Source organism: Cetorhinus maximus, chromosome 18, assembly GCF_964194155.1.
Source record: "Cetorhinus maximus chromosome 18, sCetMax3.hap1.1, whole genome shotgun sequence".
Taxonomy (NCBI): domain Eukaryota; kingdom Metazoa; phylum Chordata; class Chondrichthyes; order Lamniformes; family Cetorhinidae; genus Cetorhinus; species Cetorhinus maximus.
In genome coordinates this window covers 74,246,395-74,268,998 of record NC_135896.1, presented here as the reverse complement: position 1 = coordinate 74,268,998, position 22,604 = coordinate 74,246,395, and the positions used below count along the sequence as shown (strand labels likewise).

General features: G+C 45.2%; 1 protein-coding gene across 1 annotated transcript in view; it reads left to right on the top strand.

The window, feature by feature from the left end:
• The first annotated feature begins 3,122 nt into the window (after positions 1-3,122).
• Positions 3,123-22,604, top strand: part of dnal1 (dynein, axonemal, light chain 1) — a 43,225-nt gene continuing 23,743 nt past the window's right edge. The window contains exons 1-6 of the mRNA XM_078563010.1: positions 3,123-3,199; positions 4,712-4,750; positions 8,893-9,002; positions 10,251-10,306; positions 13,452-13,507; positions 17,388-17,514. Of these exons, the coding sequence (XP_078419136.1) occupies positions 3,197-3,199; positions 4,712-4,750; positions 8,893-9,002; positions 10,251-10,306; positions 13,452-13,507; positions 17,388-17,514 (391 nt within the window). The 5' untranslated portion in view covers positions 3,123-3,196. The remainder of the gene's footprint in view (positions 3,200-4,711; positions 4,751-8,892; positions 9,003-10,250; positions 10,307-13,451; positions 13,508-17,387; positions 17,515-22,604) is intronic.

The following is a 22,604-nucleotide window of genomic DNA, read 5'->3' as shown; positions in this document are numbered from 1 at the left end:
ATGATATCATACCCGTTTATATCTATTTGCGCTGCTAATTCATCTAGCTTATTGCGAATGCTCTATGCATTCAGATACAGTGCCTTTAGACTTGTCTTTTTAACATTTTTACACATTTTTTTTGTACTATGGTCCTATTTGCTGATAGCCCTTGTTTTCTCTGCCTTCCACTCTTGCTTTCTACTTTTTTGTCTTTCATTCCTATCTTTGTTTCCCTCTCTTGTGTCTCCCAACTCAGGTTCCCACCCCCACGCTAATCTAGTTTAAACCCTCCCCCACAGTACGAGCAAATACCCTTGCAAGCATATTGGTCCTGGTCCTGCTGGGGTGCAACCCGTCCAGCTTGTATAGGTCCCATCTCCCCTAGGATCGGTCTCAATACCTTAGGAATCTAAATCTCTCCCTCCTATACCATCTCTCCAGCCAGAACTGAGGAAAGCTTTGGAATTAAAAGGTAGTTAATTTGTATTTCTACCTGGGAACAGGCTATGTGTGTCACATTGCCATGGGGATGGGTGGAACTTAGTGAAATTCTCTGTTGTGGGTTTCTCTCTGTGAATTCAGTTAGGGCATAGCTGGCAGGCAAGACTGGTTGATGTTTGGAAAAGCAGCTAAGAGACTGTGTCAGCTTTGGGCATAATGTTGCTTGTAGCTCCTTGGAAGTTCAGAGATAAAGACAGGCCTTCACCTGAAGTAGAGTAAATGCTAGATCTATCATCCATGATGCAACCTGCAACTAAGAGCTGGTATTCAGTATAAGACAAAGTTGGAAAGAGGAAAAATGACTGGAAAATTTAGTTAGCTGCAAGTTAAATCTACAGTAATCCTCTCAATGAAAGGTGGTTAGTTACAGTTGGAGCTCTGGGAATATTCGGCTTGGTTGCAGTTTGAAACCATAACAGTGGGCTATTGGAAACCAAGGGTGTTTTTTGATGTTTTAAGCCACTGTGCACGAGTCGCAGGGAGGCCCGTGTTGGCACCGTGGAATCCAAAGTTGTGAGGCTAGGAAAGAAATTGGAGGGTTGCTTAGCCAAGAGTTAATGGAACGACCCTAATGAAATGTTGTCCCTTGGTGAATAGCTGGAACACTGAAGAGAAATCAGAGTGAATTCCGGAGATCAGTGGTACACCTTTTGAGTTGGTCCCAGGGAAAGTGAATGAATCTGAAAGATTTTGTAAGATAAGGGAGCTCTTGGGAGGAAATAGAAAGTAGACTGAATTTATATTCATAAGTCTTTATAAGCTATAGCATTAAGTTAATAGTGTTTACTTTGTTTAATTCTTTTTGATATACAATAAAGTTTGTTTTTGTTTAAAAACTTGAAATCTTGCAGCATAGTTCTGCAGTTAATTGCGGTGTGTTTGGATTTCTTCTTTAAACGGTAATGGTCCCCAACAAAATCGTAACAACTGTTACTGGGTCAAAACCCTGGATCTCCCTTCCTTACAACACTGTGGGTGTAACTACACCACATGGACTGCAGCGGTTCAAGAAGCAGCTCACCACCACCTTCTCAAGAGCAATTAAGGGTGGGCATTAAACGTGGCCCTGTCAGTGACTCCCACATCTCATGGATGAATAAAAACAAAGGAGCTTTTCCCCTCACCAGTATTCAGATCTGAATATTGTTATGAAGATGTGCTGTACAGAATACTAATCTGTAATTTCATCAGCTGGTCATATGGAGCCTTTTTTTTAAAGTAAAAGGCCCTTCTGCTAAATAAAGGACACTGACTTGAAGAAACTGCTCATTTGTTCCTGTGAAGTCACATTCCATTCCATGGAGTTGCAAAGTCTATGGAGACCCTGACAGAAACAATGGTGCCCCTGGAGGTGTGAACAGCTCCTTCCTATCTCATCAAGATGGAGGATGGATCATTCAGGAGTTAATGGCTGGGATATTAGAAAGATTAATCACCTTGGCTATGAGAAAAGGCTAAAGGGATCCTACGCGAGATATAAGCTTAACCTCCATATTCTTTGGAATATACAACTGACATGAAGAGAGGTGATACAATCTCTTGTGTGGATGCTGGAATTGGGATCTAAGCAGAGAGAGCACAGGTTGCCACAGGGAGAAGGTGTCACCCCTCTCTCTATCACACTTCATCTAAGTCTGCACTTTGTAAGGTATGATTCCATGAGTATGACTACGTCAGGCTGTTGCTTGACAAGTCTGAGAGACAGTTCTCCCAATTTTGGACTTTGCAGGGTTAACAGGACTGGATTTGCCATTTTCGTTTCTGGTGCCTAGGTCAATGCTGGGTGGTCAGTCTGGTTTCATTCCTTTTAGACTTTGTAGCAGTTTGACACAACTGAGTGACTTGTTAGGCCATTTCAGAGGGCATTTAAGGGTCAACCACATTCCTGTGTGTCTGGAGTCACATGTAGGCTAGACCAGGTAAGGACGGCAGAATTCCTTCCCTAAAGGGCATTAGTGAACCAGATAGGTTTTTCCAACAATCAACAATGGTTTCACGGTCATCATTAGACTTTTAATTCTATATTTCTACCACCTGCCATGCTGGGATGTGAACATATGAACATAAGAAACAAAAGCAGAAGTAGGCCATTCGGCCCCTTGAGCCTGCTCCGCCATTCAATAAGATCATGGCTAATCTGTTTGGGTGCTGGGTGTTTGGAGTGCAGGGTGTTCAGGTGCTGGGTATTAGGGTGCTGACTGTTTAGGATCCAGGGCGTTTGGGCGTTCAGGGTGCAGGGTGTTTAGGGTGGAGGATGTTTCAGTATTTAGGGTGCAGAATGTTTTGGGTGGAGGATGTTTCAGTATTTAGGGTGCAGGATATTTTGGGTGGAGGGTATTTCAGTATTTAGGGTGCAGGATGATTTGGGTGGAGGGTATTTCAGTATTTAGGGTGCAGGATATTTTGGGTGGAGGGTATTTCAGTATTTAGGGTGCAGGATATTTTGGGTGGAGGGTATTTCAGTATTTAGGGTGCAGGATGTTTTGGGTGGAGGGTATTTCAGTATTTAGGGTGCAGGATGTTTTGGGTGGAGGGTGTTTCAGTATTTAGGGTGCAGGATGTTTTGAGTGCTGGGGGTTTCGAGGTACCTGTCCCTTTAATTCTCTGCTATCGCATTCAGGCCCCGCCCCTCAGTTCTAGTGAAGACGCGCATGCGCGCTGGTTGCCTTTCCCCCTAGCAACCGCGGCCGTCGCGCGCACGGAGAGCGGGGCCATGGTGAGTGAGAGCGGCCGGGCCCGGGGTTACAGCCCCGACAGTGGGGAGTCAAACCCCCCACCACCCACATCCGATTGCGGGGAGTGAAACCCCCCCCGCAAAAGCGGGGAGCCAAATCGCCCCCCCTCCCTCGACAGTGGGTAGTCAAAGCTCCCCGAGACAGCGGAGTGAACACCCCCACGTCGCTGGGGAGTGGAGACCGCAGCCCCCCCCCCCTCCTCCCTGCCAGGGGGAGAGAAACACCCACCGCAACACTGTAGTCAAAACCCCCGGCACTGAGGCTGCAAACCCCTCACCCCCTCCCCCGGCACTGAGGCTGCAAACCCCCCCCCCGGCACTGAGGCTGCAACCTCTCACCCCCCCCCTCCCGGCACTGAGGCTGCAAACCCCTCACCCCCCCCCCCTCCCGGCACTGAGGCTGCAAACCCCTCACCCCCTCCCCCGGCACTGAGGCTGCAAACCCCCCCCCCGGCACTGAGGCTGCAACCTCTCACCCCCTCCCCCGGCACTGAGGCTGCAAACCCCCCCCCCGGCACTGAGGCTGCAACCTCTCACCCCCCCCTCCCGGCACTGAGGCTGCAAACCCCTCACCCCCCCCCTCCCGGCACTGAGGCTGCAAACCCCTCACCCCCCCCCCCTCCCGGCACTGAGGCTGCAAACCCCTCACCCCCTCCCCCGGCACTGAGGCTGCAACCTCTCACCCCCCCATCCCGGCACTGAGGCTGCAACCTCTCACCCCCCCATCCCGGCACTGAGGCTGCAACCCCTCACCCCCCCCCCCCCCCCCGGCACTGAGGCTGCAAACCGCCCCCCCACCCCCCTGGCATTGAGGCTGCAACCTCTCACCCCCCCATCCCGGCACTGAGGCTGCAACCTCTCGCCCCCCCCATCCCGGCACTGAGGCTGCAACCCCCCCCCCCCCCCGGCACTGAGGCTGCAACCCCCCCCCCCCCCCCCGGCACTGAGGCTGCAACCCCTCACTCCCCCCTCCCAACACTGAGGCTGCAACCCCTCTCTCCCCTCTCCCCCCACCACCCTAACACGAAGGCTGCAGCCCCTCCCCCCCTACCCCGACACTGAGGCTGCAGCCCCTCTCTCCCCCCCCCCCCCCCACCCCACCGACACTGAGGCTGCAGCCCCTCACCCCTACCCCCCAACACTGAGGCTGCAAACCCTCAACCCCCACCCCCGATGCTGAGGCTGCAGCCCCTCTTTCCCACCCCCCTAACCCCGACACTAAGGCTGCAAACCCTCACCTCCCCCACCCCCGACACTGAGGCTGCAGCTCCTCTCTCTCCCCACTCCCCTCGGATACTGAGGCTGCAGCCCCTCTCTCTCTCTCTCTCTCTCTCTCTTGCTCTCCTCCCCCCGCCCCCCCACCGAACACTGGGGCTGCAGCCCACCTTGACACTGAAACGACCCCCCAAACCCACCCCACCCCACCCCAAACCCAAACCCAAACCCAGGAGCCTGACCTTATCTCACACAGTAACTCTCTTTTTCTTTCTCCAGGCCAAAGCAACCACCATTAAAGAGGCCCTGGCCAAGTGGGTGAGTAAAAGCAGCAAAGGCAGCACATGGACAACCCCCATCACCACCGGCAACAGGGAAGAGACCCTGACATGCATTTCCCACCCCCTCCCGCTGTCGGGGAGTCGAGACCGCCCCCCTGTCGTGTGAGGAGAGACAGACTGACCCCTGCCCCCCCACAGCCTGAGGAAGTAACTGCGACCCTGATGCTGTGGTATTGACCCTTGACTCCTGACCCCTGATTCCCCAGGCCCTCTGCTCAGCACTGCCTTCTCTCCCTTTCTTACCCCTCTGACTCTTTTTGACTATCCACTTTCTGCCCCACCACCTCCTTCTACCCCTTTACACATCCCATTTAGCCCCATTGCCCCTTTCTACACCATCCACCCACAGTTTAACCTCTCAGTTTTTCTTCTGCCCCAAACACCCCCAAAGCGATTGGCTATTTTCTGAGCTTTGGCATCAATTTTAAGGTGGGGGCGCCGGGGTTCAGTGAAATCACAACCAAGACTGATCGTGGTTGGGGCTCCAATTTGCCCCCTCACTTGTCTTTGCTCTCTTAACAAATAGCGAGCTGAAGTAGACCCCCCTCTCCCTGGCCCCAAGGGCACTGAGATGCATGTGGAGCCCAACCAACATTGCGCAGACTTGCATCTTGACCATAGATTTGATTGGGGACACTTCTCTTATTGATAAGATTGTTAATCTATTTGGGGTGAAAGGGAAAAGTAATTTCAAAGTTTACGGATGGCACATAACTCAAATGTAGTCAGCAGTGTGGAGGATAATTACAGACTTCAGGAGCAGACTAACGAAATGGAAGACACGTGGCAATGAAATTTAACACACACACAAGTATGAAGTGATTTGTTTGGTAAGAAGGTTAAGGAGAGGCAATATCAACAAAGTAGTACAATTTTAAAGGGAGTGCAACAAGACCTGGACAATATCCAGGCTTGGGCTGACAAGTGGCAAATAACATTCGCAACACAAGTGTCAGGCAATGACCATCTCCAACAAGAGAGAATCCAACCATTGCTCCTTGATGTTCAATGGCATTGCCATCACTGAATCAGCCACTATCAACACCTGGAGGTTACCATTGACCAGAAACTGAACTGGACTAGCCATATAAATGCTGTGGCTACAAGAGCAGGTCAGAGTAACGTGTAACGAGTAACTCACCTCCTGACTCCCCAAAGCCTGTCCACCATCTACAAGGCACAAGTCAGGAGTGTGCTGGAATACTCCCCACTTGCCTGGATGCGTGCAGCTCCAACAACATTCAAGAAGCTTGACACGGTCCAGGACAAAGCAGCCTGCTTGATTGGCACTACATCCCAAACATTCACTCCTTCCACCACCAACGTAGAGTAGCAGTAGTGTGTACCATCTAGAAGATGCACTGCAGGAATTCACCAAGGCTCCTTCGACAGCACCTTCCAAACCCATGACCACTACCGTCTAGAAGGACGAGGGCAGAATATAGATGGGAACACCACCACCTGGAAGTTCCCCTTAAGTCACTCACCATCCTGACTTGGAAATATATTGCCGTTCCCTCACTGTGGCTGGGTCGAAATCCTGGAACTCCCTTTCTAACAGCACTGTGGGTGTACCTACAGCACATGGACTGCAGCGGTTCAAGAAGGCAGCTCACCACCACCTTCTCAAGGGCAATGGGGTGGGCAATAAACGCTAGCCCAGCCAGCAAAGCCCACATCCCGTGAATGAATGAAAAATAAAGCAACATAGCAACCTAAATGTAAACACCACTTTGAAGATTTCAGGGTAAGTTGAGAAGGCTGTTTAAAAGGCAGATGGGATCCTTGGCTTTTTAAACAGAGACATGGGGTACAAGAATAAGGATGCTGTGTTAAACCTTCCTAAAGTAATAGTTAGATCCCAACTGGAACAATTCCGGGCACCACACTTTAGGTAGCTTGTCAGGGTCTTAGTTGTGTGCAAATGCAGGTGATGGGCATTAACTAGTGATTCACTTGAGTCCCTATAAATAGACATGAGCTGAAAGTGTGGTTGTTGAATTAGGAGGTATATGCTTGTAATATGCAACCCCGGTAAATAAATATAAAAGTGTGTAAAGATTGGCTGGAGTTCTATACATTACCACTGGCTTTTTGGATAAAACATTAGGGAGGGTGTGGAGGAGATGTACTAGAATTGTAGCAGGGATTTAAAAAAAACTACAGTTATGTGCAGAGACGAGAGAAACTTGGGTTCTTCTAAGAGCAAAGAGACTTAAGGGGAGATTTGATAGAGGTGTTCAAAATCGTGAAGGGTTGGTAAGATTTAAAGCATTTGGCAAAACAAACAGAAGAAATAAATTATGCAGCGAGTTGTTATGACCCAGCATACAGGATCCGAAATGGTTCTGGGGAAAGATTGTACTCGGCCCAACCATCTTCAGCTACTTCATCAATAACCCTCCTTCCATCATAAGGTCAGAACTGGGGATGTTTGCTGATTGCACAATGTTCAGCACCATTTGCGAATCCCCAAATACTGAAGCAGTCCATGTGCAAATGCAGCAAGACTTGGACATCCAGGCTTGGGCTGACAAGTGGCAAATATCATTTGCCAGTGCCAGGCAATGACCATCTCCAGCAAGAGAGAATCTCACCATCACCCCATGACATTCAATTGCATTACTATCGCTGAATCCCCTACTATCAACATCCTGGGGGTTACCATTGACCAGAAACTGAACTGGACTAGCCATATAAATATTGTGACTATAAAAGCAGGTCAGAGGCTAGGAAACTTGTGACGAGTAACTCACGTCCTGACTCCCCAAAGCCTGTCCATCATCTACAAGGCATAAATTAGGAGTGTGATGGAATACTGCCCACTTGCCTGGATGAGTGCAGCTCCTACAACACTCAACAAGCTCGACATCATCCAGGGCAAAGCAGCCCACTTGATTGGCACCCTATCCGCAAACGTTCACTCTTTCCACCACTGACGCACAATGGCAGCAGTGTGCACCTCTATAAGATGCACTGCAGGAACACACCAAGGCTCCTTAGGCAGCACCTTCCAAACCTATGACCGCTACCATCTAGAAGGACAAGGGCAACAGATGCATAGGAACACCACCACCTGGAAGTTCCCCTCCAAGTCACTCACCATCCTGACTTGGAAATATAGCAACATTGCTTCACTGTCACTGGGTCAAAATCCTAGAATTCCCTCCCTAACAGCAATGGGTGTACCTACACCATATGAATTGCAGTGGTTCAAGAAGGCAGCTTACTATCACTTTCTCAAGGGCATTTGAGGATGGGCAATAAATGCTGGCTTAGGCAACATCCCATGAAATAAGAAAAAAGATTCCGTAATAACTTTCCAAATGGAATTGGATAAATACTTGAAGGCAGAAGGGGAGTGAGACTAATTGGATAGCTCTTTCAAAGAGCTGGCACAAGTACAGTGGGCCAAATGGCCTCTTGCTGTGCTGTGTTGTTCTATGAATTGGGTGCCTTGTACATGAGTGTTTGATTATCCCTTCAGTCTACTGTATGTTTGAATGGAAGCTTCAAAGACCTGTGCCTATCTAGATGTGCCCTGTCTGGGACCTCATATTTCCATATAGTAGTTATGTATTCTGGCAGATTCTAAAAAGTAGCCATATCTTGAATCCTCTCTGTTGCTGTCTAATTGACAGGGTATGGTTATGTATTCTGATGCCCTTGACCTTCTCACAGTTACCATCTCTCCAGTCTATGACTGCTGCTGATGAGTATTGAATTGTTATCGGGTGAGAACCGAGTCAAGCTTAACTGGGTTGTCATTTCACAGTTGACACCGAGCTATTTGGAAAATAGGAGCTATTTGGGGCATATGAGGAAGCAGGTTTTACTGAGCCTCTAAAAGGAGGAACGAGGCAGAGTGGTTTAGGGAAAGACTCCAAGTTTTCAGCCCAGGCAGCTGAAGACTCTGCTTCCAATGATGAGGCAGTTAATATGGGGAATATGTAAGAGGCCGGAATTGAAGGAGTGCAGAGACTTTGAAAAGTTGTAGGGATATAGGAGGTTACAGAGATAGAAATTAGGCCAAGGAAGAATTTGGAAACAAGGACGGGCAATAGCGCACATGATTTGTCTCGATATTAATGACAGGGTTGGATGATTCATGACTTTCAGGAGGAAAGGTCGGGTGAGAAAGCAGCTGAAGCCGTGGAGGTGAAGTTATACGGCCAGGTGCCACCAATTGAAAAGATGGATGCGTCCCTCTCTACACTGAGTAATTGCGAGTAAGTTTTACCAGGTGGAATCTTGAGTGCTTACTTGTGTCTCTTACTTCTGCCGGTCATTCCGTCCTTAAAATGTATATTTTTATGTTGAAAGCCATAACATCTCCAAGATTTCTGCTCTCTCATAGATCCTGACTTGTGTTTGGGTCTGGTTCCACTGGCATTGCATATCTCGCCTAAGTGGGCATTCTTTTTCTCTGAACTGAGGTGAACCATATTGGGCTGTTTCATCATGAGGAGTGTCACAGTCAAGCTCAATTGTGCCCCTTGCCTGATGTCTAGTTCATGCACTTTCTACCAGTACTTGAAGGCAGGAATGCTGGCTGATTTCACCACCTTAAATGCACCCTTCCCCCACTCCCTGACCCCACACTAAGGAGCACTGAAGCTAATTATTCACCATCCTGTTTGAGATCAGGAAACTCAGTTGTATCCTATTAGCACTCTGATCAGAAACTATTTGCCAGTTTAATTGATAATTTGTGCCCCCCCCCCCCCCCCCCCTGCCCCCGATACTAACTGCTCAACTATTTTTTTTAAACAGTTTCTGTTTTGGCTTAGAGAGCTGTTGTAACCTTCTACTTTTCCCTCAATTCTCCATTTCCCCTTTCTGTTAGTCTTGGAAGTACAAGGTTATCAGTATCAGGAAATTCCTCAACTTGGTTTTGTAGTTATCCAAACTCAACACATGTCCTCTTGGAAATGTAGCCAACTATACTTGGGCTGTCTGGTAACAGAATGATGGTGCAAACTCTTTTGGTCAATTATCTTTGTAACTGCTGTGGCTGCTAGAGCAGGTCAGAGGCTAGATATTCTACAGTGAGTGTCTCACATCCTGATTCCCCAAACCCCCTCCACCACCTGTAAGGCACAAGTCACGAGTGAGATGGAATACGCTCCGTTTGTCTGGATAGGTGGAACTGCAGCAACACTCAAACTCTAGCATAAAGCAGCCTGTTTGATCGACACGCCATCCATCACCTCAATCATTAACTCCCTCGACCACCAGTGCACAGTGGCAGCAATATGTACTATCCACATAATACACTATGGCAACATGCCAACCCTCCTTCAGGAGCACCTTCTAAACCCATGACATTTGGAGAAAGCAAAGGCCTGCATTTTTTTATCTATCTAATTTTGTCCACAGTTTGCCAGCAATATGCTTTAAGCAAGTGTAAACCAGTTGATGCAAAAAAGAGAAATGTGATGATGTCCCAAATGTAAAATGTTTCTTCCCTTTTTCAGAAAGTTGTCCCTTTCAACAAACTGCATTGAAAAGATAGCGAATTTGAATGGACTAAGTAAGTGTGTGTCTCTCTCTTAATATCATCTTTAATTTGTTTTTATTAATTTCAGTTCTGTTGCTTCCAGTTTTAGAAGGATGTTTATGTATCACTGGTTTTTCCTGGGCTCCACTTTTATATGGAGATCGACAGAGAGCAAAAATGCATTGTCGACTCCATTTACATTAATAAAACTAGCTGCCTAATCTTATAAGAAGAAACATAGACACATGTTCTCAATTGTCTGTGACACCATCCACTGGCATGAATATCCAGCACACATGTCCTGTTGCTGCAGTGTGTACTATCTATAGGATGCACTGAAGAGCAAGATTGGGTATGGTAGTACAGGGGTTATGTTACTGGACTAGTAACCAAGCGACCTGGACTAATAATCCAGAGAATCTTGAGCTCCAATCCCACTATGGCAGTTTCCAAATTTGAATTTGGTTTATAAGAAATCTGGAAATAAAAAGTTGGTATCAGTAGAAGTGATCATGAAACTGTTGGATTGTTGTAAAACCCAACTGGTTCATTATTGTCACTAATGAATGAATTAATTTAGGAACAAAGACCTATTGTCCTTTCTTGGTCTGCTGGTATGTAGTTCCAGCCCCACGCCAATCTGGTTGACTCTTAATTGCTCTCTCAAGTGGCCTAGCAAACCACTTAACTGCATCAAACAGCTACTGCAGTGGTTCAAGAAGAAGGCCCACCACCACCTTAGTGTAACTAGGGATAGACACTAAATGCCAGCCTTGCCAGTGACACCCACATCCCAAGAATAAACTCCTTTTAAAAATTGCTAAGGTTTCTTTAGTAGCACTTCCTAAACCAGTGACCTCCAGCACCTAGAAGGGCAAGGGCAGCAGGTTCAGAGGAGCACCATTGCCTTCAAATCTCCCTACAAGTCAGATACCATCCCAGCTTGGACACTGGGTCAAAATGCTGGGAATTGATATCTAATAATAAAGGTTCACTGCCACCTTCTCAGGGCAACTAGGGATGGGCAATAAGTGGCAACCTTTCCAATGCCACCTACATCCCAAGGAGGATTTAAAATAAATTTAGATCAGAGCTAGTTTAATACCATGTGGGGTGTAACAGACAAAGGAAAACCTGGAGCTGAATTTTATGCTTGGGGTGGTTACTGCCCGACATGGTAAAAGTCAGGGGGTGAGCCCAACCCTGCTTGGCTGGCTCACCCTGAAACCATTTAATGGTCTTTGGGCTGTTAATTGGCTCGAAGCAAGACTTTGCCTCCATCTGGGTGGAAGTCTGCCTCCGAGAGCTGCCGGCCATTTGATTGTCTGGCAGCTGTCATGTCCCAGCAGCGCCACTGTGGGTGATGGCCATTGCTGGGACTGCATGCAGTCCCCTGAAGAAGAGAAGCCATGGAGATGGGTGAAGCTAAGTCCGGGTCTCACTGGGGCTGGAGGTTGTGGGAGGTCGGGGTGGACAGAGCAGGGAGGTTTGGGAAATGAGGGGTGGGGGAATACCTTAGCATGGTGGCACAGTGGGGCCTGAAAAGGAGTCACTCCCTTGCCTGACCACCAGTCTGCCAGATTTGAACTAGAGGGCTGGACACTTGGTGGCAGCTTCCCTGTCGTGGGTAAAACCTGAGAAATGGCAGGAGGAAGCCCTTTAGGACCCTGATTGATGAGCGGGTCACTGACACATTATCCCACCGCTGGTAAAATTGTAGTGGGGCCAGGATGGTGATGGGCACAGCACACTGATATGCCCAATTATACAGCCCGCCGCACTTCGCATCCTGCCCCCATGGGTGGATGCTGTAAAATTCCGGCCCTGGACTCCTTAACTAATTGCATCTGTTGTGAAAGCACCTAAGGAGAGCCAGTTTACTTAGTGTACTGTTAAAATATTCTTCTGACAAAAGAATTTTTACATATGGAAAAAATGTCTAATTGTGCTTGCCGTTTTCTTGCTGAAATCAAGAGAGCAATGGTCCTCAGTTTTTAATGTGCAGCATTACTATGAGCTGATGAACCTTACAGATACTTAAGTAGTATGCTTGATGCTTGGGCTCATCAGTGATGTTCACCCACCTTTGCTAATAATCCTTTTTTACCTGAAAATTTCTATTGAAAACCAGTTCTTTTAAATGTTATCAGATTTCAGTGGGATTCCTTTTTTTCTGTAGGTAGGTGCTTTACAATAGGCAAAGTGGCAGTAGTTTAATTGAGTTACTGCCTCAAACAATGAGATTGTAGCTCAGGTTACTTATAGAAGCTAACTAGACCCAGTGAGTAAATTACTGTTTTGCTGCACACTGAGCCATATTTAAGTTTTTTTTTGGTTCTTACCCCCTTTTAAATTTTTTAAAATCAGGCCAAGTTTGAGCAAAAAGATAATATTTAAAGTACAATTTCAACACTTCCAGAAAAATAACGATCTATCTTCGTAGAGTCAGTCATTAAGGAGGAATTGATTGGATTGATGGGTACCGTCTTCAGTGACTACTATCACCAGTGCATGACACACAACTGAAGGTGCTCTCCACATTGATGCCCATGTAGTATGGGGAAAAATGGACTGCTGCCAGTGGCAAACTGAGCAAGTGGCTCATGCATTGCCTTGGGATTGGAGTGGCTGAGGCTTACGTTTGGAGCGTTGCTGGGCTCATCCTTATTTTGTAATCCATCTTCGGCATAATGACCAAATCAAAAGTGCCAACACTGTTCAGAATTTTGTGGATTGAATTGAGATGCCATCTCAAACAATTGAAGGATGGGAGAGGAATTTTTCAGAGTAATTTACCTTTATTGGACCAGGATATTTCCTTGCATTTAGCCTTATCCAGGAGATTTTTAAAAAATTTATACATGGGATCGCTGGCTAGGCCAGCATTTATTGCCCATCATTAATTGCCCTTCAGGGCTGCCTTCATGAACCACTGCAGTCTGTTGTAGGAATATTCACAGTGCTATTAGGAAGGGAGTTCCAGGATTTTGACCCAACGACATGAAGGAACATGGCTGTGAGGTGGGGGAGGGGAAATTTAGTTGGAAAGTATCTGGACATGAATCTCCAGCCATCATAAGTGTTCAGTTGGCTTGATAGACCAGTTGGTCTTTTCCTACCCGTCAATTTTGTATGTTATTTAAAAGTGAAATGTTGTCCTTTTTCTCGTGTTTTCCAGAGAAATTAACAATTCTGTCGCTGGGAAGGAACAACATAAAGAATTTAAATGGCCTGGTATGTTAACATGGTTTCACTCTAGCCCTAATCCTTGCTGCTGAAAGCTGCACTTAATGACTTGGGGATGTTCTTCTTAGAGAAGAGAAGGTTGAGAGGAGATTTGGTAGAGGTGCTCAAAATCATGAGAGGTCTAGATAGAGTAGATAGGGAGAAACCATTCCCATTGGTGCAAGGATTGAGAACCAGAGGACATCGATTTTAAGATAATTGGCAAAAGAAGCAATGGTGACATGAAGAAAATCCTTTTTGCGCAGTGAAAATTTCAAAATTTGTTGGTGATAGAAAACTTGGAAGCATCTTAAACTGTGAGGAGGACAGTGTAGAACTTCAAAAGGGCATAAACAAGTTAGTGGAAAGGGTGGATAGGTGGATAATGAAGTTCAGTGTGGAGAAATGTGAGATGATACATTTTGGCAGGAAGAACATGGAGAGAGAATATAAAATTAAGGGTACTACTCTAAAGGGGGTGCAGGAGGAGGGGGACCTAGGTTTAAATGTACATAAGTCATTAAATGTGGAAGGACAGGTTGAGAAAGCAATAAAGTTAATAAAGCATATGGCTTAGAAGAAATTTTCATTGAAATGTACGAAATTCTTGCAGGGCTCGACGGGTAGATGCTGAAAGGATGTTTCTCCTGGTTGGGCGTCTAGAACCAGGGTACACAGTCTCAGATTAAGAGGTAGACCATTTAGGACTGAGATGAGGAGGAATTTCTTCAGTCAGAGGGTGGTGAACCTTTAGAATTCTCTACCTGTGGAGGTTCAGTCATTGAGTATGTCGAAAGCAGAGGTGGATAGATTTCCCAATACCAATGACATCAAGGAATAAGGGATAGTGCGGGAAGATGCCGTTGAGGTAGAAGATCAGCCATGATCTCATTAAATGTGGAGCAGGCTCCAGGGGTCGAATGGCCATTTTTTCATTCATGGGATGTGGCACTTGGTGACTAAGCCAACATTTATTGCTCATCCCTAATTGCCCTTGAGAAAGTGGTGGTGAGCTAGAATCACTGTGGTCCTTGTGGTGTGGGTACACCCACAGTGCTGTTAGAAAGGGAGTTCCAGGATTTTGACCCAGTGACAGAAGGAACGGCGATATGTTTCCAAGTCAGGATGGTGAGTGGCTTGGGGGGGGATCATCAGGTGGCGGTGTTCCAATGTGTCTGCTACCCTTGCCCTTCTAGATGGGAGTGGTCGTGGGTTTGGAAGCTGCTGTCTAAGGAGCCTTGGTGCATCTTGTAGATGGTACGCACTGCTGCCACTGTCTATCAGTGGTGGAGGGAACGAATGTTTGTGGGTGGGGTGCCAATCAAGCAGGCTGCTTTGTCCCTGGATGGTGTCAAACTTTTTGAGTGTTGTAGGAGCTGCACTCGTCCAGGCAAGTGGAGAGTATCTCATCACACTCCTGACTTGTGCCTTGTAGATGGTGAAAAGGCTTTGGAGAGTTGGGAGGTGAGTTACTCGCCACAGGATGCCTAGCCTCTGGCCTGCTCTTTTAGCCACAGTATTCATATGGCTAGTCCAGTTCAGTTTCTAGTCAATGGTAAACCCCAGGATGTTGATAGTGGGGGATTCAGCGATGATAATGCCATTGAATGTAAGGGATGTCAGTTAGACTCTCTCTTGTTGGAGATGGTCATTGCCCAGCACTTGTGTGGCGCAAATGTTACTTGCCACTTGTCAGCCCAAGCCTGGATATTGTACAGATCTTGCTGCATTTGGACACAGACTGCTTCAGTATCTGAGGTGTTGCGAATGGTGCTGAACATTGTGCCATCATCAACGAACATCTGACCTTATGGTGGAAGGAAGGTCATTGATGAAGCAGCTGAAGATGGGTGGGCCTAGGACACTACCCTGAGGAACTCCTGCTCCCATATATCCTAGGCTTTATTAATAAGGTAATAGAGTACAAGAGCAAGGAAGCTATGTTGAACTTGTATAAGACACTATTTAGGCCTCAGCTGGACTATTGTGTGCAGTTCTGGGCACCATACTTTAGGAAGGATGTGAAGGCATTAGAGAGAGTGCAGAAGAGGTTTACGGGAATGGTTCCAGGGATGAGGAACTTTAGTTATGATGTACGATTGGAGAAGTTGGGACTCTTTTCCTTGGAGCAAAGAAGGCTGAGAGGAGATTTGATAGAAATATTCAAAACCATGAGGGGCCTGGACAAAGTAGATGGGGAGAAGCTGTTCCCACTCGTGAAAGGATTGAGAACGAAAAGGCACAGATTTAAAGTAATTGGTAAAAGAAGCAAAAGCAAAAGAGAAAAAACCTTTTCACACAGCGAATGGTTAGGGTCTAGAATGCACTGCCTGTGGTGGAGGCAGGTTCAATTGAGGCATTCAAAAGGAAATTAGATGGTTATTTGAAAAGCAGCAATCTGCAGGGTTACAAGGAGAAGGCAGGAGAATGGCACTAGATGAAATGCTCATTTGGGGAGCCAGTGCAGACACGATGGGCTGAATGGCCACCTCTTGCGCTGTAGCGATTCTGAGTGGTTGGGATCTGGAATGCACTGCCAGAAAGTGTGGTGGAAGCAGCTTCAACTGAAGCATTCAAGAGGGAGTTGGATTATTTTTTGCAAAGGAAGACTGTGCAAGGCTATTGGGAGAAGGTGGGAGAATGGCACCGGTGAATTTATCCTTTAGAGGGCCAGCCCTGACACAACAGCCAGATGGCCACCTTCTGTGCTGTAACCATTCTGAGATTCTCTAATTCTGGTCTTAAGCGCTTTCCCAATTTTAATTGCATCACCTTTGGCAGCCAGGCTTTCAGCTGCCTGCACCCTAAGCTCTGGAATTCCATCTTTGAACCCATCAGCCTCTCAAACTATTTCCTCCTTTATTGGTTCTTTAAAACCTACCCTTTTGAGCAAGCTTTTGGTTATCTCCCCATATATCTGGCTCTGCATCAAATTTGCAAAGTACAACCTTAACATTAGAGCTAGGCCATTCTGGAATGAAACCAAGAAGCATTTTTTCACAAAGGATAATGTGGAACATTCTGCCAAAAGGCTGGGGATCGATTGAAATTTCAAAACTGAGTTCTAGATTTCCACTAAAATAGAATCAAAATACTCCGGATGGCACTAGTTGATCTAGTAGATGATGCTACTAGATGCACTAGCTCCAAAGAAGAATCATACTGGACTTGAAACATTAACTTGGTTTCTCTCTCCACAGATGCTACCAGACATGTTGAGTTTTTCCAGCATTTTTTGTTTTTATTCCAGATTTCCACTACAGTTTGTGTGAAGAAGTGTTTTCTGACATCACCCCCTGAATGGCCCAGCTCTTATTTTAAGGTTCTTCCCCTTATTCTGAACTCCCCCAGTTGAGGAAGTAGCTTCTCTCTATCTACCCCACAAAATCCTTTCATCACCTTAAACACTTGAATCAGGTCACCCTTTATATATTTTCTATACTTTAGGGAATACAAGCCGAGTCAACCCAATCTGTCCTCATAACTTAAGCCTGTTTACCCTTATCTTGGTGGATCTGCACTGCCTACCCTCCTAGGTCAATATATTCTTCCTGAGATCCAGTGCCAAGAACTGAACATGCTCCCTCCAGATGGAGTCTAACCAGAGCCCTGTATAGCTGTAACATAACTTCCACCCCTTGTCTTCCTCTTACGGTAAAGGCTACCAATCCATTAGTCTTTTAAATTATTTTTTGTACCTGTTCACTAGGTTTTAGTGATTTCTGTAGGCATTTTGGCTTGCTAATTAGCTCCAATAATACAATGGTGTGTCCACCTGCTTATTGCTCAATCCTTTTGTTCTAATTCACAAATCCTGCACTATCTGTCAAATTAATGGTACAAAGGGACTCTGAAAACCTGGAGTTGTAATCAGCTTTACTTCCTGCAGGAGGCAGTGGGAGAAACGCTGCAAGAGTTGTGGATTTCATATAACTTGATTGAGAAGCTTAAAGGAATTCATGCCATGAGGAAGCTACGAGTACTGTACATGTCGAACAATCTAGTGAAGGATTGGGGTAAGCTTCATTTTGTTTACAGAAGGAAGACTTGCAGTTAAAGAGTGTCTTTCACAACCTCAGGATTTCCTAAAATGCTTTTCAGCCAATGAAACATTGTTGAAGTGTAGTCACTGTTGTAATGTAGGAAAGGTGACTGTGAATTTGAATACAGCAAGTTCTCAAAATTGACAATGGCCAGATAATCAATTTTTAGGTGTTGGTTGAGGGAAGGCACCTGGGAAAACTCCCCTCCTCCTCTTCAAAATAGAATCTTTTATGTCCACCTGAGAGGACAGTCAGGGCCTCGGTTTAACACCTCAGTCACAAGACGGCATCTCCAACAGGGCTGTGCTGAAAATGCCAGCCCAGGTTATGGGTTCAAGTCTCTGGATTGGGACTTGAATCTCCAAATTCTGACACAGGCAAGAGTGATATCACTGAGCTTCTGTCTGCCTTTCTTTGTGACTTAGTTAAAGTTAAAGCTTTCTGACTACATTAATGTGCATATTCTGGTGCTCTGTTGAGCATTCAGCACATTGGAACCCTACATTCAACGAGTTCCTGAACTTAATGCAGATCACAAGGTAGCAAATGGAAGTCAATCTCCCTACTCATGGGGCTCTAACTGCAACTTTCCAAAGTTCTCTTGACTCTGGAAACGTTCCTTTAGATTGGAAAATTGTGCATGTCACTCTGCTATTTGAGAGGTGAGAGCAACAAATCAGGGAATTATAGACCAGTTAGCGTAACGTTTGTTGTTGGAAAATTGCTGGAGCCTATAATTAAAGATAGGGTGACTGAACGCCTTGAAAACTCTCAGCTGATCAGAGAGAACCAACATGGATTTGCAAAGTGTACGTCATGCCAGACAAGCCTGATTGAACTTTTGAAGAGGTGACTAAAGTAGTGGACAAGGGAATATTTATGTATGTTGTTTATATGGACTTCCAGAATGCATGATAAAGTCCCTCAGAATAGGCTGATAGAACATGATGTAAGAAATAGGAACATGAGTAGGGCTTTCAGCCCCTCAACATTCCTCCACCATCAGTAAGATCATGGCTGATCTTACTATGGCCTCAGCTCCACTTTCCTGCCTGCCCTCGATAACCCTTGACTCCCTTGTCAATCAAAATCTTGAATATATTCAATCATCCAGCCTCCATTGCTGTCTGGGGCAGAGAATTTCAAAGATTAACGACCCCCTGAGAGTAGACATACCTCCTTAACTATGCCTGAAACTGTGCCCCCTATTTCTGGATTCCCCCACAAGAGGAAACATCCTCTCAGCATCGACCTTGTCATGTCCCCTCAGAATCTTATGTTTCAATAAAATCGCCTCTCATTCTTCTAAACTCCAATGGGTATAGGTCCAACCTGCTCAACCTCAAAAGACAACCGCATCATCCCAGAAATCAAACAAGTGAACCTTTGTCTGAAATGCCTTCAACCAAGTTAAACCCCTCCCCTAGGTGTGGTCTCACCAATGCTCTGTACAAGTTTAGCATACTTCCCTACTTTCACATTTTAGCCCCCTTTAAATAAAGGCCACCATTCCATTTGCCTTCCTAATTGTTTCCTGTACCTGCATGCTAACTTTCCGGTTTCATGTAGCCGGCCACCCAGATCCCTCTGTGTCACTGCATTCTGCAGTGTCTCTCCAATTAAATAATACTCTGCTTTTATTGCCACCTAAGTGGACAACTTCACATTTTTCGCCTTATAATCCATCTACCAAAATCCTGCCCACTCACAACTTATCTATATCCCTTTGCAGAATCTTTGTATTCTCCTCACAACTTGCTTCCCTACCTATCTTTGTATCGTCAACAAATTTGGCTATGATACACTCTGTCACTTGAGCCAAGTCAGTAATAGAGATTGTAAGTAGTTGAGGTCCCAGCACAGATCGCTGTGGCATCCCATTATTTATAATTTGCCAACCTGAAGATGACCTATTTATCCTGACTTCCTGTTTCCTGTTAGATAACCAATCCTCTATTCATGTTAATATATTATCCCCTACATCATAAACTCTTATTTTGTGAAGTAAGTTTAGATATGGCACCTTATCAAATACTTTTTGGAAATCTATATATGCCATATCTACTGATTCCCCATTATCCATCCTGCTTGTTACATCTTCAAAGAACTTTAATAAATTTGCAAACAATTTTTCTTTCAGAAAACCATGTCAACTCTGCTTGATTGTATTTTAATTTTCTTAATGTCCTCTTTAGTTATGGATTCTAGCATGTTCCCAATGACAGATGTTAGGCTAACTAGACTATAGTATCCTGCTTTCTATCTCTGCCCTTTCTTGAATTGGGCTTTACATTTGCAGTTTTCCAGTCTGCTGGGAACTGTCCAGGATCTATTTAACTTTGCAAGATTACAACTAATGCACCCACTATCTCTGCAACCACTTCTTTTAAGACCCTAGGATGATGGCCATCAGGTCTAGGGGTGTTGTCAGCCTTTAGTCCCATTAGTTTCTGTAGTTCTTTTTCTCTAGTGATCATAATTGTTTTCAGTTCCTCCCTCTTGCCCCTTCATTTTCTATTATTATTGGGGTGCTTTTTGTGGCTTCTACCATGAAGACAGATACAATATATGTGTTCAAAGCCTCTGCATTTCCTTTTTTTCCCATTATTAATTCCCTAGTCTCATTCTCTAAGGGACCAATGTTTACTTTAGCTAGTTTCCTTTTTATATATTTGTGGAAATTCTTACTCTTTTTATACTTCCTATTTCTTGCTAAAGTTGAAGCTCATAGAATTGAGGCAAATTATTGACCTGGTTAGGAAATTGGCTGAGTGGCAGGAGACAAAGAGTAGGGAAATGGAAGGTACTCTTTTTGGCAGGATGTGACTATTGGTGTCCTGCAAGGACCTGTGTTGGGGTCTCAACTATTCACGATTACCAGCTTAGATGGTGGGATAAAAAGTCACATATTCAAATTTGCGAATGACACAGATAGGCAGCATTGTAAGCTGTATAGATGGAAGCATAACATTGCCAAGAGATATTGATGGATTAAGTGAATGGGCAAAACTGTGGCAAATGGAGTTCAATGTAAGTAAATATGGGGTCATCCACTTGAACCTAAAAAGGATAATTTCTAAATGTGGAAAAACTAAATGTGGAGAAACAGTGGTGACCCAAAGAGACTTGGGGGACAGGTGCATAGGTCATTAAAATGTCATGAGCCGGTATAGGAATAATCAAAATGGCTAATGGAATGCTGGCCTTTGTATCTACAGGACTAGAATACAGGGGTTAGAAGTCATGCTTCAGCTATACAAAGCCCTTTTGTATCACAACTGGAGTTCTGGGCACTACACCTTAGGAAGGATATATTGGCCTTGGAGGGAGTGCAGTGTAGACTTACCAGAATGATACCTGGACTCCAAGGCTTAATATAAAAGGACAGATTACGCAAGGTAGCGTTGTATTCCCTGGCATTTAGACAGTTAAGGAATTGATTGAAGTTCTCAAAATATTATGAGGAGCAGATAGGGTAGATAGAGAGAAGCTATTTCTTCTGGTTGAGGACTCTAGGACTAATTGTCTGAAAATTAGAGTCAGAGCCTTCAGCAGTGAAGTGAGGATACACTTTGGAAGTCTCTTCTGCAAAGGGCAGTCGGTGCTAGTTCAATTATTAATTTTAAATTTGAAATTGATAGATTTTTGTTAACCAGAGGGATTAAGGGATATGAGGCAAAGCTGAGTTTATGGAGTTAGGTCGCTTATTAACTGTGACCTCACTAAATGAAAGAGGCTCAAGGGGCTGAATAGCCTATGTTCCTGTGTTTCTAGAATTGGTGCAGCTGTTTGAGCTGCTCTTGTGCCATCTGGTGGTCAATTGTAGAACAGCATTGTTAGTGACCTGGGGTTGTGACTTTCAACGCTGTCCACATCAGGAATGTGATAAGAGTGGGACTAAATTAGACAACTCTTTCAAAGAGCTGGCACAGATATGATGGGTCAAATGGCAACCTTCTGTGCTGCAAAGGTCTATGATGTCTGTGAAACTTGGAGTGATGCAGGTCACTTAGCCATTTTAAACATATTTTTAACGTTTAGGAGTGAGAAACATTAAATCAGCTAGAATTTAAAATCGTTAACCTTGTCTAGGAGACAACAGGATAGAATGAACACTGGGAGATCCTGAAAGAAAGGGATAACTTGCATTTATATAGCACCTTTCACAACCATGCAACATACCAAAGCCCTTTACTGTTAATGGCAGACTTTTGAAGTGTAGTCACTGTTGTAGGAAACATGGCAGCCAGTTTGAGCTGAGCAAGACCCCACAAGCAGCCACGTGGTAATGACCAGATAATCTGTTGTAGTGATGTTGGTTGAAGGATAAATATTGGCCAGGACAACAGAGAGAACTTCCCTGCTCTTCTTTGAATAGTACCAAGAGATCCCTTTCATCTGTCTGAGAGGGCAGATGGGGCTTTGGCTCAGCATCTCATTCAGCACTGCACTGGGAGTGTCAACCTGGGTTCTGCAGGAGTGGCACTTGAACCCAAACCTTCTGACCAAGGCAGGAATGGGACCAGCTTAACTACAGGTGACATTGTTTCAATGCAGTTCTAAAGTGACTCTCGACAAACACTACTGGACTTGCTAAGCACCTTCAGCCCTTTCTATTTCAGTTTCATAAATATTAAAGCAAGACACAGCTTCAAAAACACTTCAGTATGCAAAACCATAGGTTACAGATATAAAGAGAAGAAAATAAAAGTGAAAGGAGACTGTATTACCCCACCATTATTATGATCATATTACTGCACGGTGGCAGAATTGATCTGTTCTGTAGCACAGTGATCAACATCCAATAATGTATTTCTTTAACCTTTCTACACTTATACAATATCAGACTAATGCAGCCCAAAGGTGTTAAATTTCTCCTCTCAATTTGGTATGAGAAATCCTGTTTGAATTTCACCAATTTAGTGCTTTGATTATTTTGCTCCTTTTGTTTGTATCATTTTTGATTCCTCATTAATATTCCATCTCTAAATCTCAGGACTACTAACCTGTCAACAGATTGGTGTCTGCCCTTTTGTGTCACAGTCAATACTTGCACACGCCTA